Genomic DNA, 17,996 nt, shown 5'->3' with positions numbered 1-17,996 from the left:
GCACGTGAAAATAGAAATTCATAACAGAAAAACTCAGGCACCCCTTAACAAAAATTATTAGTTTAAGAGACTGAAGTGTTGCAGCAGGACTGCTGCACTCAAAAAATCAAAAAGCCTTCCTAACCCTGTCGTGGCTCAGTTGAAATCCTGCTCATATTGTGGCACAATTGGAAAAGTGAAATAGAATTACAAATTTTAAGAAAGGAGAAGGAAAAGAAGAAAAAAAAAAAGGAAGGGAAACAATGTTATTTTAGGTGAGAACAGGAAAGCTTAAATTGAAGCACACAGAATCCAAGGTCTGGTACTGCCCTCCATTACCAAAGGTATCCTGATCATTCCTATGGCTAAGTTTTGATGATGTTTTGGAGTAAGACTAGCAGATAAGGGGCTATAAAGAGTAATCTCTCTACTTTTAAAGAGATTAAGATTACCATGCTTTTGACCACTTCCCTCCCCTTGTTTTTAACATTCAAACATCACAGCATTAAACATACATCTGAAGAAAAACGTTAAAGAAAAAAACAACCACCCTACAACAACAAAACACAAAACCAAAACAGAAAAGCCCCAAATGACCCCAATGAATTGAGTTCTACTTACTGAAAATATGAATAGTACTTACTGAAAATAGGAATGCAACCACAGCTGTTTTTGTGCTGTCTGTATACTGTATGGAAGCGAGCCACCAGCTTAAGGGAAAAAATAGAACATGTACATTTGTTTTTTAAAGTGTATTCTAAAAGCAGCAAACATCTTGGGGAATAAGCTATCTATACCATCCTTGTGACTTATGTTCAGAAAATGGTTACATGTTCCAGTAGTATAAAATAGTATACAATTGAGTTGGCTTTCTTTTAATTCTTAGAATTCAGCAAATTCCTAAACAGTCTATATTTGTATGTGGGACCTTGCACTTGGCTTAATTGAACTCAAGATGAGCCAATGTCAACCTCATGAAGCTTGTCAAAGTCCCTCTGGATGGCATTCCTTCCCTCTAGCCTGTCAACTGCACCACACAGTTTGGTGTCATTGGCAAACTTAGAGGGCACACTCAATCCCACTGTCCATGTCACCAACAAAGATGTAGAATAGCATCAGTCCCAGCCTCTGAGGAACACCCACTCGTAACTTGTCTCTACTTAAATATGAAGCCATTGACTATTATTCTTACTTTGCCTCCCTCTATCAGGTATTTATACATACTGACGAGTTCTCTCAAGAAAGTTCATTTCTCCAGGTTGAAAAATTAACCATCACTCCCTGCTTTCTTGTATGGCAGATGCTCCAATCCCTTATTCATCTTCATGGCCTTTTGGTGAACTTGGTTCAGTATGTCAACATCTGCCTTGTACTGTGAAGCAACAACTGGACACAGCTCTCCAGATATTGCCCCACCAGTGCTAAAGAGGGGATGGGTCACCTCCTGACATGCTTCCTAATGCAGCCCAGGATGCTGTTGGCCTTCCTTGCTCATCGTCAGCTTAGTAACCAACAGCACTCTCAGGTCTTTCTCTGCACAACTGCTTTCTCCTGGTCAACCTCCAGCACGTACCCATACCTGGGGTTGTTCTTGTCCCAGAACAGTATTTTGCATTGCCCTTTGTTGAGCTTTTTGAAGTTCCTGCCAATCCATTTCTCCAGCCTCTACAGTCCCATTGACTAGAAACACAATCATCTAATATGTATCAACCACTCTTCTTGAATTTTGTATCATTTGCCAACTCTTTGAGGGCAAACTCTGCCTTGCCATCCAGGTCATTAATGAAGACATTAGATGCAGGGCCCCAGAATCAACACCACCACTAGTGGCTGACCTCCAGCTGCCCTTCATGCCATTGGTCACAACCATTGAGGCCTTGCAGTTCAGCCAGTTTTCCATGTAACTCACTGTCCACTCATCCAGCCTGCACTTCAGTAGGTTTTCCGTAACGATGTTGCAGGAGACCGTTTCAAAAGCCCCATTCAGGCCAAGTTAAACGATATCTAGTGCACTCCTCTCATTCATCAAGCCAGTCATCTCATTGTAGAAGGACATCAATTTCTCCTTGATAATTCCATGCTGATTATTCCCAATCACCTTCTTGTCCATCCTATGTTTTGAAACCATGGAAGCAATTTCACAGGACATGGACCACAAAAAGCAAATAAATGAGGGCTCATCTGCTTACCTGGATAGCCTTCCAGACTTTGCCTCACATTATTCACTGTAGGATAAACCTTCATGAAAGGGGAATACAAAAAGAAGCTTCAATAATGCAGCTCTAAATAAAGAAACTGTCAATTTTAAAACAAAAATAACTTTAAAGAAAACTTACTTTAGAAAAAAAAATTAAAACTTTCATTTTTCAGAATCAGTTACACTGCAGCTTCAAACTAGTTGTGTGCAAGCAACAGTCTTTCATATTTTTACCACTCTTGCAGAGCTTACACAAATCATCCTGCTTCAACCCATTCCACAACGATTACAGTAAGCGCTTAACATTATTTTATGAGATTGTAGACTAATCTCCATTATGAGTTTACATGGGCAATTAGCACACAGTAAGGGCAGTTTGACAGTATTTTCTCCTTGATTTAACAAGCTTCTGCCACAAACTTGCTTCTGCTCCTCCCCTTAATTGTGCCAATAAACAAATAACCAGGGTAGAAGATAATTTGGTTTCGGTATTAATCACTTGGGGTTCATTTACACCTCAGTAGCAGAAACAGCTGCATCTACAAAAAAAAATCAATAGAAGACAAGCAACAGAATGAAAGCGTAATTTTTTTGTAGTATGCCATACACAAGCGTCACTAAGTGGCACCTTTATGACCTCAGGATGAAAATCACATTAATGTCTTCCAAAAGGTAAAAATCAAACCAGAGATGAAGATTTAAACAACAAATGAGCAGACATTAAAGGTCACTAGCATCTAAAAGACATACCAAATGCATTGGAACATCACATTTCAGGAGAGTTGTCACACTGCTGCCTGCAGCCACCAGGCTCTCTTGGAACTCTGAGCACAACCATTTGGACCCATCAACTCCCATTGAACCAATGCTTGAGAACTGTCCAACAACAGGCCAGGATTCCCCTGCTGGTATTGAGGAAGCACATTCTTTCAAAAGCTGTTGAGGGAAATCAAAACATTGTCAGACTTCAACAAACAAAGAAGATCTTGGATTAGTGGTTTGATATCACTTCTGATACAATAAATCCTGTAGAATTCACTTCTGACAATGCATGAGATTAACTTTCATCTATTTAACTTTGCAATAAAAAGTAGTCAGACTCTCCAAATAAACCCACTGTTCCTTCAGGAGAAGGCCAGACATCAGAAGTTTTATTCAAAAGCACTGAAGCCAACATTAAATAATGGGTAAAAAGAATGCTAGCAGCTCTTCCTAAAAAAAAGATGAAACATTTGCTTCAGAAGTCACAACAAATTAACTAAATCTTTTTGTATTTTGTGGTTATTGGACATAAAATTCCTATAATATCTTAAAGCCCCATCTACAATAGAAGCCTGCAAAAAGAACAATTGAAGAGAAAATGGAAATCATCCTTTTCGGAGTTCTTTAGCTGTGACTGGAATTTAAAGTCACATTAAAACCAGATGGATATGGGCACAGAAGTTGTATGCAGCTGCTACCTTTTTTCCTCCCTCTAGAGGGGGAGCTAAATGGCTTCAGCCATCAATGCAATGCCTCTAGGTCTATCTGCCCTGTTACTAAAGAACAGCCTTTTTAACCACAGAAAAAATTGCCACCAGACCATCTTTATTCTTAACAGTATTCTTCTGGTTTACTTTGACTTCATGCAGTGTCTTACTAGGCAAAAAACCAAGCAGACAACATGTATCAGAAAGGGGAGGTCTAAAAGAGTAACCCTGCCTTGAAAAGCCATGTGATAAATAAACATTTTGCGTATCGCTGAATTTTGCCATAGACCACACTAGAACTCACAATGGAATTCAAAATAGTGACACTTCAGGCTGAGATGAAGGGTGAAAATTCCCCAGTTATGGGATCATTTAACAGATGACATGGCATACCTTGCCTGATTCTAAATATATACTGAAAAAGAAGAGGTACTACAAACCTAAGATATGCAATCTTATATGAAGATGAAAGCTAAAAACCTGACTGAACTGATTACATCAGCTATGTGCAAACTGCTTTAATTGGATAGAATTTCACCAAGTCATTAGGGAAAAAAATGGAACAGCCCCTAACATTTAAGTAAATGAAATAAGGTGGGTAACAAGTTATCTATGGACCAGCAATGTGCCCTGGTGGCCAAGAGGGCCACTGGGATGTGGAGTGTGAGGAGTATGTCCAGCAGATCTAAGGAGGTTCTCCCCTTCTACTCTGCCCTGGTGAGGCCCCACCCGGAATACTGCATCCAGTTTCGGACTCCCAGTTCAAGAGGGACAGTGATCTACTCAATAGAGTCCAATGGAGAGCTACCAAGATGATTGAGCACGTGCCCCATGAAAGGCTGAAGAGCCCTGAGGCTTTTTAGTCTGGAGAAGAGAAGACTGAGAGGGGATTTAACTGTTCACAAATATCTGTGGGCTGGGTGTCAAGAGGGAAGGGAGAGGCTCTTCTCAGTTGCACCCTGCAATAGGACAAGGGGCAAGGGATATAAGCTACAGCACAGGAGGTTCCCCTTCAACATGAGAAGGAACAACTTCACTGTGAGTGTCACAGAGCACTGGAACAGGCTGCACAGAGAGGCTGTGGAGTCACATTCTCTAGGGACTTTCCAGACCCATCTGGATGTGTTCCTGTGCAACCTGTGCTAGATTCCATGGTCCTGCTCTGGCAGGGGGGGTTGGACTCGATCTTCAGAGGTCCCTTCCAACCCCTAACATCCTGTGATCCTGTGTAAATAAAATAAACCTGTTCCCTACGTGCAGCAAGTTTTATCAATGCATCTTTCCTTAGCAAGCAGCTTTGCAAAAGGCTGTATTCAGTTCCCAGTAACAGAAGACTGCATTTAGATAGGGTCACACTTGTTAGAGCCACTAGTAGCAGACAGGAACCATCTGAGTGATGGCAACTCCTCAGGTACCTGTAAACACACGACTACTCAAACCACAAGCTGACCATGGTAATAATACCCAGGAATATTCTGTGCAAAGTGCACATGTCATAAGTTGCAAGCTTATGCTATTGCCAAATTAAGACGTAACAATGTGTTAAAAGATTGCTGTCCATACCTGGAATAAATGAAAGGAAATAAAGAATGGTCTCCAAAAGTGTATTTTCAGTTAAAGGATGTTATCAAGAAAAGGTTACAGTTGTATTACCTTTCTGAGCCTAAGATGACCCCACTTTTCTTTATCACTACCTTGATATCGTCCAGGGGTAGAACCAAGGAGATACACTCTACAAAAAGAAAATAACACCAAGTTATTTACAGCTCTGGAGTGTCTGTTTTGTGAAGGATTTAAACAAAGCTAACAGCAAGGCTGCACTTCTGTATTCAACCAGCAATATTTAACCTTTCACACTTCAGATTTAAGATATAAACAAAGTAGACTTTCATCCCAATGATTTATTATTAGCATCCTATATAGCTGTCATGCACCACTAGGCATAGACAAGAGCATAGGCAAAAACTGCACCTTTGTACAAAAATGCAGAAGATACATAATATTAGCACTAAATGCAAATGTCCTTTGTTCAGCACAGAACTGGGCATTTAGTTTTGAGTAAAGCAAATCTATTGCTACATTCAAGTGATCACAGTCAGGTATGAGATTTCACTTGGGCACCTAATCACTCACTCAGATGCGAAGTAGAACTTTTTCAACTGTCTTCCTAATAATGGTTTAGTAACCTGTTTGACTTTGCCTTTAAACAGAGAAGAGACCTGTCCAGAATCACAACAGAAGGATGCAGTAAGGAACTGCTTCTTAAAGCATCTCATGCCTAACTTGATCTATGAATTAAATGTCCCCTGCATACTTTAATGGCAAGGAACCAAGTGAGTCTTCCCTAACCCATGCATAAACTCACATCAATTAGGGCTCAACTAACCTCTTCAAGGTCTAGCAGTTGATCTACTGAACAAGAACAGCAGCTCAGGCTGTTAGCTCACCTGACTGTAAGGTACTTTTTTAACCCTCCTCCAATCTTGTAAGACTCCATGTAAAGGAAAAAAGTATGGTTTCTATATACTAAACTAGACAAGGTTTTAGTTTTATTTCTACCACAGTTTATGACATTTCCAGCTTTTCTTTTCAAATTTTTGTCAGCTTATAAAATTGCTATTAAGCAGCCAAAGAGATTTACACTTTGAAGTAAATACATTCTGCATTTCCACTGAAATGTATCTATTAGAAATAAATTAAGCATCTTGATTTTAAGTAACATCAGTGATGTGATAGCAGAGAAAACTGTTTCAAGACAAAGCATACTATTACTAAGCATAACACTGCCTACCAGACAAAAGTCATGCCTGTAATGGGCAAAATGTTCTACATATGTACATGGATTGAACTTTGCCTTTTATGTACAAAATCCTGTTCTTGACATAATCTTGGTTGCAATAACCTCTGCTTATATGATCCCTCCTACATGACAATCCCAATCCAATGCAGTTTTTTCCATAGGTAATTGTATTGAAGGAAACATTTAAGCAAGCCTGACTTAAATGAAACTCCTGAGTCCCTATTATTTACAGCTACCTTCTGTTATTCCTTTAAAATGTTCATAAAACTAGAAGTTAGTCAATTCAACATAGGCCACAAGAGAAGATTTTAGAAGCTGCCTGGAGTTGGACTAGTGTTTGAAGACTTGCATCTGAAACAAAGCAAGCTTACAAAGCACGCCTACAAAAGCCCATGGTCCAATACATCCTAACAGTGTTCATTTTTTTTAAAACAAAATACAAACAAACATGAAAAAAGCCCACCACAAACCCCCATGCAAGCAACATATACCTTGTCTCTGACAAATCATGCTCTTGAAGCAGATCTATCCATTCCTTGAGTGTAGGAGAATTGTAAGCCATCAAATAATTTATTAAGTCAGACCTAAAATTGGTTTCAGATTCACCAGCAGAAGCAGTTGATCCTTGAGGTAGCCTTGGATATAAAGGGCTTAGCCATATTCTAAATACAAATCCACAAAAGCAAGGACACCACACATTAAAACATGGTTTTAGTAAGCAGTTAAAGTTCATCTGAGGATCCTAAATGAATACTAGAAAGACTTACAGTGATATTAGGTATAAAGCAACCTGCCTTTCCCTTACAGAATCATCACACTTACACTCAATACCATAAAACTAATACTTGCAAATGAAGTCTCAACACGCATCCAAGCAGGTGTATACAGCTTTCATCACTACTAAACAGGCTCAGACTTCACCATCCAGTAGTCCTTCTATCATGATTTTATATATCACTAGAACCCTGCAACACCTTTTGCTAAGCTACTGATACAGAAAAAAATTATATAGGTAAGCAATTAGGAGTGTGTGTATATTCTAGATGTTAGGAAGCACTTCCTAATGGAAAGGGTAATTAGACACTGGAATGGACTGCCCAGGGAGGTGGTGGAGTTGCTATCCCTGAATGTGTTTAAGGAAAGATTAAATGTGACACTCAGTGACATGGTTTGGTAGATGTGGTGGTGTTAGGTCATAGGCTGGACTTGATGATCTCAGTGGTCTATTCCAGCCTCAATAATTCTGTGAGTAGCCCAAAGTAACTTACTTCTCTAGAACTTATATCAAAACAAAATAGGGTGGGTGCTACACATGGAAAAAACATCTAGCATTTCTTTCTGGTCAGACATTATTGCGGCCATTGAAACAAAAGGCTCTACATTATCAACTTTACAACATGTTGCCACTATCTTTTGGAATTCAGAAGTTTATAAAGAAGAGGACTCAGTGAATCATCATATTAGTGATACTGTGTATTACTGCAGTGTGCTAAAGCTAGAAAGAAAAGTATTTTCTATGTTTGACAAGTATGGCAAATATTCCTTTAACAGCCTTCTGAGAAGCTAATTACCTGTGGTTGTTTTTGGCTATGCCTTTAAAATTGTTCACAGATTTTGAGCAGAAAAGTAGTAAAATGTAAATTAATTACTATTGGCCATCCCCAAGTAAAAGATTCAAACACATGAAAAAAAGCCCACACTGGTTATGCTTTTGCCACTCAAAACCCCTTAGAACAGGTTGCCTCAGACAAGCGAAAAGCCTCAAAACCCAGTTACATTTACTGGTAGCAAAACTGATGGCAATTTCTGAACTGATTGAAAATGGCAAGCAAATATTCAAATAAGTTTCAAAGAAATCTTACACTTTGAGTTACTGTGGGGATCTAGCTAAAAATGCTGCCATAAAATTAGCATAGAAAATAAGAGATTGACGGGCCTTATATTAAGATGTCACTTAGTCCTGTTTTCTGTGCTCTCAGCAAAACCATGTCCCAAGCTGGGTGTCAACCTTAAAGACAGGAAGAAAATTTCATACAGAGAAAGGACACTGGGTGAATAAGGCTCATCCACTGTATTAAGGAACCAACGGTGCCCAGCATTTATTGGGTTACATTCTTGATACAGTCACAGCAGAAGCAGAACATTTTTACACTCACACTATGCTTGAAGTATTAAAATAAGTTTAAAATAGCTGCTACAGATTTGCATAGAATACTTAATAGCTATGCAGTTTTTCCAGACAGTATGGCATAATAAAAGACGCTAACTCAACTCAGCACATAATTTAGAGCAGAAAGCAAGAAAAGACTTCAACAGCTACCACTGTTCTGGGTTTGAATTGCTTTATTTTTAATTTTATTTTTTGCAGGATAGCACTGTCCTAGGAGTGCAAGGCTTGTAGCACTGGATCATCTGACCTAGTACATTGTCTCCAGCAGTAGCAGATACTTGTGTAAAATATTAAAGCAGATATACTCCTGCTAGAGGTTGTTACTTACCCCTGAGTTTTCTGGTGCCAGTCTTCAGCAATAAGATTGGATGTATGTATCACAACTCGGAGACCTTCTTCATATTGCAACAACATCATTTTCCTTGAAAAAGATATAATAATTAATCTATTTCAAGTACAGAGTAGGAAATAAATAACTCATTACAATGCTCCAAGATAGCTACTTTTAAAAGACTTGTTCTGCATTAGACTTCAATCCATACACACAACAAACTCACATGGCAGTTACTAGATTAGCCCCATATATTTTGTCAGCAGCCACTGTACAGTATATTAAAGTACAGCTTAACATCTCATGCAAACAATTTCCCAAAGCAAAAAGGAATACTTGGAGAACACTTTCTATACTTGCTATGTTCTTTAGTAAAAATAATAAACACCTAAGGGAGTTTACTTAGTGCTGAATTTATTAAAAGATAGTTCTTTTCTCTTAAACTGACAACTTCTAAAATAAAATAAGGTATGTAGGTAACTAACCATTAGGGATGGCAAAAAAACCCAAACTCAAGTTTTAGAACTAGTAACTAAATTAAAAACGTGTCTATATTTTTCATAGCACAGGTGTTTACATTTACATATACAAGTTCTCAATAGGTGTACAAAGACAGTATATCCATGTGACCCTGAAGGATGAGATGGTTTCCATAGAAACCAATGCTCAGGAATGAAAAGCAAGGAAAAATGATTATTTTCAGTGCTGTCCCAAGGAGATACTGCTATGCAAAAATCATATCAGACTCAAATTTAGACAGTGATTTATTCAGCAATTTCTGCTTTCAGAGTGCAGCAACTAGCATTCAAATACTTTCACAAGTTTTCCTGTGCTTACTCTATAGTTTATGCAATATGCAAGACCCTCAAGCTTTAAAATAGTTCAATATCTGCATTATGCCATGATACATAGTCAACATGACCTGTGCTTAGAGTAAGTATTATTTTACTGTAAAATAAAGTGCTGTACAAAGTGATAACTGACCAAAACACCACTACCTCAAACAACTGACTGACCTGTAACTGAATTTTTACATCATGCAACAGGAATTACATGAATTGAAATCTTTATATTTGACAGGGTGAAATCTGTTAACTTTCTCTTGGGACAAAATTGCTTCATTACCCATGGAGATCTGATTTACTGGTCTGCTACACACTTGTGTTCCATTTGCAACAGAACATTCAGAAATACACTGCTACATACAGAGAATGAGAGCTGCCACTTAAACTGAATTGAAAATAAGCTAAAGCTTTAAAAATTATTAGTTTGAAACAAAACCTTAATTTCTATCATACCTCTCACAGAGAGAAGAAAGAATAATTTTTAAGACGCTGATTTCTTTCCTTTATTTACATTTTGTTCTCCAAAAAGGCTGTGCACTGTATACTTTCTACCAGAAACAGAGATGTACCTTAAGTGGGCATTTCAGATCAAGGTTTTAACGTAATGTCATGAAAGAATTGAGTAAGAAAAACACCAAAAACCAGCAGTGCCCTAAACCCAAAGACTTTTACTGTAAGACGTAAATCTGTTATCTCTTATCTGTAGCTTGCAATCCACAAAGTTCCTTTTGTAATGCTTCTGTAGTATCAAATAATTTTGTTTCTTTCAAAAGACCCCAAAATTAAGTAATTATTTCCAGATCCTCCACATTAGCTACAACAACTGAGCAGTAAATCAGTGTTGTGCCTGAAGTGCCAATGACTCATCAAGCCTGCATTATAGTTTTAGTATTAAAACATGAGTTAAGAGCCAGGGCCTGCAATTTACCAACTTGTCTAGCTTGAACATCTCACATCTACCTAACAGCTGACTTGTTGCCTTAAACTAAAACAATCCTATTATCTGTAAATGCAAAATAATTAGGATTTTTCTTTAAGACTCAGCAATTTCCATGAAACTCATTTTTACAGCTTTAAAATAGCTTGCAGATAAACAAAAGAGATACACATAGCACCTGAAAGACAAATTTATTTTCATTAGTGAACATTAGGATTCAGAATTGTGTTTTCATAAACAGTAATAATCTATCCTCCTATCCTGTAAATACTTTGAAATACCAAGCACTACCTGGTAGTTCAAGCATGGTAACTGCATGTATCAACAGTTTGGACATCTTTAGAATGGGAGTTTTCTGCTTAATAGCTGTTACTTACGTGTGGTGAGTTCCAAATGCAATATCCAATTTAGCCTATAAAATTGAAAAGTTGATCATTAAAAATTCCTACTGTGCATTCCTATATGCAAGAATGTTAAGAGAGGTGCTTCTTTATTTTGCTTCACATCACTGCACTCTAGTGGGCAGATTACAAAATACATTCTTTTTCCCCCCTCAACCATTTTAAACATACTAATTCCTAAAAGTTAAACTTTAAATGTCACAGCAACTTTTTGCTGGATCTGCTCCAGCAGGATTTCTGGTCTCCTAAAAGCAGTATTTTCAGAAACAGTCAGCTTTTCAGAGTAGGACCTGAGGTTCCTGTTGGACACCAAGTTGAAGAGAAGGCAGCAATGTGCCCTTGCAACAAAGATTCACTAACTGTCCTGGGCTGCAAAGTGTTGCCAGCAGGTCAAGGGAGGTGATCCTTCCTCTCTGTTCCATACTGGTGGGGCCAGATGTGCAGCACAGGGTCCATTTTTGTAGAAGGCATGGACATAGTGCAGAGACTCTAATAAAAGAAAACTAAGATGATTTGAATTATTCCCTCCTTTGAGGAAAGGCTGAGGGAGCTGCGACTATTCAGCCTGGAGAAGAAAAAGTCTCAGAGGAGATCTGATCAGGGTGTATAAATACCTGAAGGGAGGATATAAGGAAAAGGGAGCCAGGCACTTTTTCACTGGTGTCCAGTGACAAGATCAGAGGTACAAACATCAGGAAACACATTTTTACCATGAGGGTAAATGAACACAGGCATGGGTTGTCCAAAGAGGTTGTGGAAATCTCCCTCCTTGGAAATACTCAAAACCTGTTTGGATATTACCCTGGACAACTGGTTACAAGTGACCCTGCTTGAGCAGGAGAGCTTGACTAGATAACCTCCAGAGGTCCTAAACATAATTCCTCTGTGATTCTGAAGCAGACAGTAACTGTTACAACTAGCTTAATGGCTAATGTTGCAAAGAAAATGACAGAAGCCAGAGAGAAGTGTTTTTAATAATAGGAAAGCACTGATAAAAAGCACATTTACAGCACTGTTTCTAGGGAGAAAACAAAACATGAGTTGTAGGTGTTAAGAAAATACTTTAAGCCAGTGATGGCTCCAACACTGTCCCTAGTTATTATGGGCATAGAGCATAAGATAAAAATGTTTGCACTTCATTTCACAATAAAACATAACAGAATGCATGCAGACTACTAGAAAAATCTGAAGCAGTACACTCAAATAGGAAAACTATCACAACTGCCATTTTCCCCTGCTATGTGCTATTAATGACACTGACATCTCTCCCTGAGGTTAAAGCCAATGACTTCACAACTCATGGGCAGCAAAAGAGTGGGCATAACAAAGTTAAAGTGGCATGTGCCAGGCACTGCTAGCAGTTTTAACAAAATTATGGAGACTACCTGCAACAGCATAGTCTTGTGTAAAACATATCTGGATTAATAGTAATTTGATGAGACTTGAGATTACAGTAACACTAGGACCAAGTTCTGGACTTCACACAAATAAAGCTTCCTTTTCAGCCAAGACTGTGGGTGTAACATATGAGTGGAGGCACACAGCTCTTCCACAAGCCCCATATTTTAGTGAACAGCAGCTCTGTGTATATCTATCGTGGGTGAAAATCTACCAAAGTCACAGAAGACCAGGAACACAGTTACCACATTCCTGGTAAACATGCTGTTCAAAGCTTAACAATGTTTTTAATTTGCCATAAAATGTATGTCTCTTTCCATCCATGACAAGATTTTGAGGACAACAGATCACTTAATTTCAACAAAAGGACGATGTCATGTTCTTTACCTGACAAAAGCTAATGTTCTCATAAGGCCGTGCTTGTGCAAGCAGTTCAGCTTTGGATTCTCTCTTTTCACCATGAACTATCAACAATGGCTTCTTCCTTAAAACAAAAAAGGAGACTAGCATTAAAATATCAAGTGAATTAGTAATCAGTCCGAACCACTCCTTCATATAGCTAGGACTTCCGGGATTTAAATTTAATAGTGTGGCAGGAAGACAGCAATAAAACCTATATGCCATAACTAGCTCAAAAAAGCAGTAACGATAGCACCTCTAAGAGAAAGACATGAGAAAATTGTATTTAAAAAAGGAAAACACCAAAAAAAAGGAGTAAATTTGACAGCAAAAGAGAAGCTAATAATACATGATCTTGTAAGGAACTCATCTGTATAGCTGACAACACACAAATAGAAGCTCTCAAAAGTACTAAAATACATAGTGTGGATCTAAGGCAATTTAAACATTGCTACCTTGCAGGGAAGATGGAAGTAATGTGAGGGAAGAGGAGAGGACTAGGTCTATTCTAATAGCAGTTTTATGTTCACTTCCTAATACTCTGTTCTACTGATTTTCCAGTAAAATGGAGATGAGAAAAAAAAAGGGAACAAAGAGAAAACTCTGCCATTTGCTCACTTCACATGCAGGAGATTGCAACTGTCAGGAAAGGACTTAAGAAAAAAAATTTTAAATTATTTAATGAGAATATCCAGCAACACCAGCAATATCATGCTCATGACATATCTTGCTGATCAATTTTGCTTAGCTTTTCTCTGCCCTTCCTCCAGTCCTTCCATTCTCTTGCATTACCTTGCTCTTGGCTCAGTAAACTGTACAACAAAAAGCTTCTTCCATCTTTACAAGTTACCAACTGCATTACATCATGGCCCACAGTGGGACCTCCAAATATGTCAGTTTATATATACATAAAGCATGAAATAACAATATTAAGCATTAATGAAAGTCTGAAATCAAGCATACTGAACTCTGACCGTTTAACTGTTCTGTATTATTGATTTCTTGTCTCTTTTCAACTGTGGAATAAGCATACAAGAAAAAGCAGTAGTCTACACATACACAATTGGTTGCAGTAATGTGCAACTGCTAACAAGTGTTTGTGATTCACTTCTAACAAACTTGCATGAACACAATAAATTTGAACAATCTATCATTTCATCTTTGTAAGACAAGCATACCTGAATTCCGGCGGATACTGCTTTACAAGCCATCCCACGTCTATACAGTAGTTGAACTGGCACATAAGAAAACAGACTCATTAAAAAGAAAAAGGAGTTTGTCAGAACAATGAATGACACACAGCAAAAAAGCTTCCTACAGAAAGTCAGCATTCAGTATCACATCATACACAACGGTTCAAAAACAGGTATGTTTTTCAATTTCATAAGCTTTCTCTTACATGCCTCTTAACAATTCAAGGATTCATTTAAATTATTCATAACCATGTGTTAGTGTTCATAAAAAGCAAACAGGCAGAAAAAAAGCACCATACACATCATGAAAAAGCTTTGGTTCATGAACAATCTCTTTGCCATGTGCTTATACCGCAAATGGCAGCAAAAGCCAATAATAAAAATATCATTACTAGATTGCAGGGTTTTTTTTTCTTAAATACAAATATATATATGAATAAGAAAATAATTTACACAAACATAAACATGCATTTTTCAGTTGAACATTCCCCCAAAACAGGAATATCTGCCTGAATTCTACACAGAACACGGGATGATTATTTCAATAAACCGTTGTATAGCTAAAAATATTTGGAGTTCTCTCTGTATCTTAACAAAGTTCTCTACTAATATCAGCTGCATTGCACAAACATGGATGATGAAGTTTAAAGTTAATAAAGCGAAATCAACATAGCACAGGAAACTCACCTGAGCAGAAGACACAAGAGTCCCAAAAAGAGGAGACAAAATATCTATTTAAAACATTAAAGCATACATGAGTAAAAAAAGTTCAAGTAAACATTTCACATCTTGAACAGTTTGATAGCACCACAACATGAATGCCAGACAGCATAACAAATATTTACTAAGTTTACTAGTTTTACTACTTTTCAAAGTCACCAGTTCTCTTGTGAAACCCTTACTGTCTTATTTTTATGAAAAGAATTAATTCTCCCAAAATAGAAAACAAATGTTAGAAATTCAGTAAGAGAAACAGCAAGATCACACAGACATAGGAGCATCACACTACTCTCTTCCTTACAGGGAAGGACGGTGGCAGTATATATAGTCAATGCTTGAAGACTTAATCTGTTGCACACTGACTGTTAAAATACGTGTATCTTGACTTCATTCATGGCAACAGAGAAGGCTAACTCGACTGATTCATACCCTCAGGAACTGAAGCACAGCAGAAACTTGATAACACATTCTACAGTATTCATGCACTATCTACAGAAATCTGGGTTTGCAGGTTAAACAAACAAAAACCTCAGACCCTTCACCAGCTCAACTAATCACTCAGCAGGACAGCTACTCCTAAGAGAGTGGCTGAAAGCCTCAATGAATTCACAAAGCAGACAAAGGCATACATCAATGAAGCAATTGAGGTCTCTGACACGAGGCTGAGATCAATCACGAGTGCTCATAAGGAGCACAGCATAAAAGCATAAGAAAAAGTTACAGCCTAACTGTGTAGATCTACAGTCATTTGCTCACCTTCAACATACTACAAATCTTTCCTGCCTAATTTTTCTGTATTTCTCTGCATAAATCTCTTACCAATGTTTCTTCATGTCTTGTCATGAGGTTTAATTTCTGAATGAGATCATGTTTACAGGTGCACAGAAGTGTTCCCCCTCATGTCAAACTACAATTGCACAGCATTCCTGAAGCATCAGTATGATGCCAAGAAGAATTAACTCCATCTCGACCTACACTCACTTCTAATGGGATTGGAGTGGGCTCATGAATCCCAGCCACAAAACTTCCTAACAGCTACCTTGCACTGCATCAAGTGATAGTGGATCACCAGCTCCAAACCACTTGGCAGCATGAAGATAAGTGCAAGTAACTACTCAGGAAGGGTGGTTAGACACACAAGGAATGCATCTCTCTAAGAGTCACAAATGCAATCTGTTTTCCCAGATTAAATCACAGGAAAAGCAGCAACAAGCACCATATGACTGCCTTGGCTAAATGCACACTAGATTTGCACAGCATAATTCAGAAGTTACAATAGAAACAGTATCAGCAAATTAAGGCTTTACACACTGTACGTCTAAAAGAGAAAGGCAAAGATAACAGAACCAATTCCTACAACTTGCACATTTAGAATATGAAGCCTCAGCTACACCAATGAATATATATGCATTAACAATACCCATGAACTAAAAATAAGCATTGTCTTGCAAACAAGTCTCCCAAAAGCCCACTTCTATAGACGCCACTTGTTCACCTTTTATATGCAGGGCTCCAGAATTATACTGTTGTTCAATTCCTCTGACTTTGGTGAGAAAGAACCTGAAAGGGTTCTCCCCACTCAACAAATCCCAGGTATCTTTGGCTTCACTAGGTGTTTCATTATACTTCTCTGCTTTCTGATTCTCTGACAGTTTCTCATCTTTGCAAAGATTCAGATGATCTTCCTTGGCTACATTACATTTTTCCTCTTTCAGTGTTTCCTTGTGAGGATGCTTTTCCTGATCTTCAGGCTCTTCATCACTACTAGAAAGACACCAGCCTAAGCCTTCCTGGCTAGTTCTTTGTTTTCCTGCGGGGGGTACGTCTGCAGAAAAACTTTTATCATTGAACTTCATGGGAGAAGCTTTTCTCTTGTGAGCAGCTTTCCTAGCTTCAGAGCATGGATATTGTGGACCACTCGCTCTGTCATGTGCAGCATCCAATAGTGAAGATGTAGATGGCTTTTCACTATCAGAATTTTCCTCAGCGCTTTCATCGCTGCTAGATACTGTCCATTTTCCGTGTGCAGCTTCCTGAAGCATGGTCCTAGAGATCAATAAACACAACACCAAACAAAAATTATGCTTTTCTGTTACACTTCGGTCTATTTCACTTCCTAGTTTCAGTCTGCTTATTACTAAAGAACTTTGCTTTTTGTTATTTGTCAGAATAACCATACAACTTCTGACTCGGGAAAAAAATCTCGTAGTGTACAAGGATTATTTCTGTGCTCGGGAAACAAAGAAACACGTGCAACGGTGGCAACCATCAAGTGGGAAGCAGCTAATGTGAAACTCTGCACAGGGAAAACGGGCTCGGGTAGGGTTACGTACAAGAAAGCGTTTCAAAAGTCAAGAGTTATTTGCATCATATAGACATTTCTCCTACCGGCCGCGCTCCAGCAGGGGCACAGAGAGAGGACGGTTCTTTCTGCCACAGTCTGGAGCTACCACCTCTCGCCACGCCTCGGCCAAGGCCCCTCAGCCACGCCGCTAAACCGAGGGCGGCAGGAAGCCCAGGTGCGGCGGCCCCGCCAGGACAGCGGAACCTGCGGCGGGAGGGAGGCACCGGGGCGGGGCTACCGGCAGCCGCCACCGGCCCGCCAATACACAGCGGCACCGCAGTGAGCACGAAGCGGCGCACAGGCCACGGTGCTAACAACCCCAACCGTCGCCGGGCGGCCGCGGCCGCTTACGCCAAAACGTGGCGAGCCGCACCGCTCGGCCCCGCCAACAGCGGCCGTCTTCTCCCGCCCGAGCAGCGCAACGGCTTACCCCCGGGCCTAGTTCCGCGACAGCGCGCCCGAAGTGGAGATAGCTAAGGCCCGCCTTTGCCCCGCCCCTGCCCTCCGAGCCAATGGCGCGCGTCTGAGCTTAGCCAATCCCGCCGTGGGCTTTCCGGGCGGCTGTCGATCCCCGCGGTGTGGGAGCCTCTGTGGGTGTTCTGTGAGGAGAGCGCGGGTGGAGAGTTGGGCCCGGCGGTTGGGTGTCCGTGTCGTCTGAAAGGCTGCTCTGGTTGCTTGTGACAGGCGCGCAAGTAGCTCAGGCATGTTTCTCGAAGCAGCTAAACCGTAAAGACAGTCACGTCTTAGTGACCAGAATTACCCAAGTAAGCCTTCTGACATTAATGGAGGTTTAGGGCAGGTGCAGTATTGGCA

General features: G+C 39.4%; 1 protein-coding gene across 2 annotated transcripts in view; it reads right to left on the bottom strand.

The window, feature by feature from the left end:
- TDP1 (tyrosyl-DNA phosphodiesterase 1) overlaps nucleotides 1–17,662 on the bottom strand; it is a 43,417-nt gene extending 25,755 nt beyond the window's left edge. The window contains exons 1-12 of one of the 2 annotated variants that reach the window (XM_068148761.1): nucleotides 17,614–17,662; nucleotides 16,335–16,885; nucleotides 14,807–14,850; nucleotides 14,105–14,160; nucleotides 12,915–13,011; nucleotides 11,106–11,140; nucleotides 8,944–9,036; nucleotides 6,937–7,107; nucleotides 5,299–5,377; nucleotides 2,927–3,112; nucleotides 2,169–2,217; nucleotides 623–689 (exon numbers count right to left, since the gene is read on the bottom strand). In XM_068148761.1, coding sequence (XP_068004862.1) covers nucleotides 623–689; nucleotides 2,169–2,217; nucleotides 2,927–3,112; nucleotides 5,299–5,377; nucleotides 6,937–7,107; nucleotides 8,944–9,036; nucleotides 11,106–11,140; nucleotides 12,915–13,011; nucleotides 14,105–14,160; nucleotides 14,807–14,850; nucleotides 16,335–16,881 — 1,424 coding nt within the window. In that variant the 5' untranslated portion in view covers nucleotides 16,882–16,885; nucleotides 17,614–17,662. Of the gene's footprint in view, nucleotides 1–622; nucleotides 690–2,168; nucleotides 2,218–2,926; nucleotides 3,113–5,298; nucleotides 5,378–6,936; nucleotides 7,108–8,943; nucleotides 9,037–11,105; nucleotides 11,141–12,914; nucleotides 13,012–14,104; nucleotides 14,161–14,806; nucleotides 14,851–16,334; nucleotides 16,886–17,227; nucleotides 17,359–17,613 lie in introns of those variants that run through there. The other variant, XM_068148762.1, reaches the window with a different exon arrangement.
- Nucleotides 17,663–17,996: the final 334 nt, after the last annotated feature.

The sequence above is a fragment of the Melanerpes formicivorus genome, unplaced genomic scaffold, assembly GCF_026170545.1.
Source record: "Melanerpes formicivorus ecotype bairdi unplaced genomic scaffold, bMelFor1.0.p_v2 SCAF_17, whole genome shotgun sequence".
NCBI classification, from domain to species: Eukaryota; Metazoa; Chordata; class Aves; order Piciformes; family Picidae; genus Melanerpes; species Melanerpes formicivorus.
The sequence above is the reverse complement of the archived record's forward strand: the minus strand, read 5'-3'. Positions and strand labels throughout refer to the sequence as shown.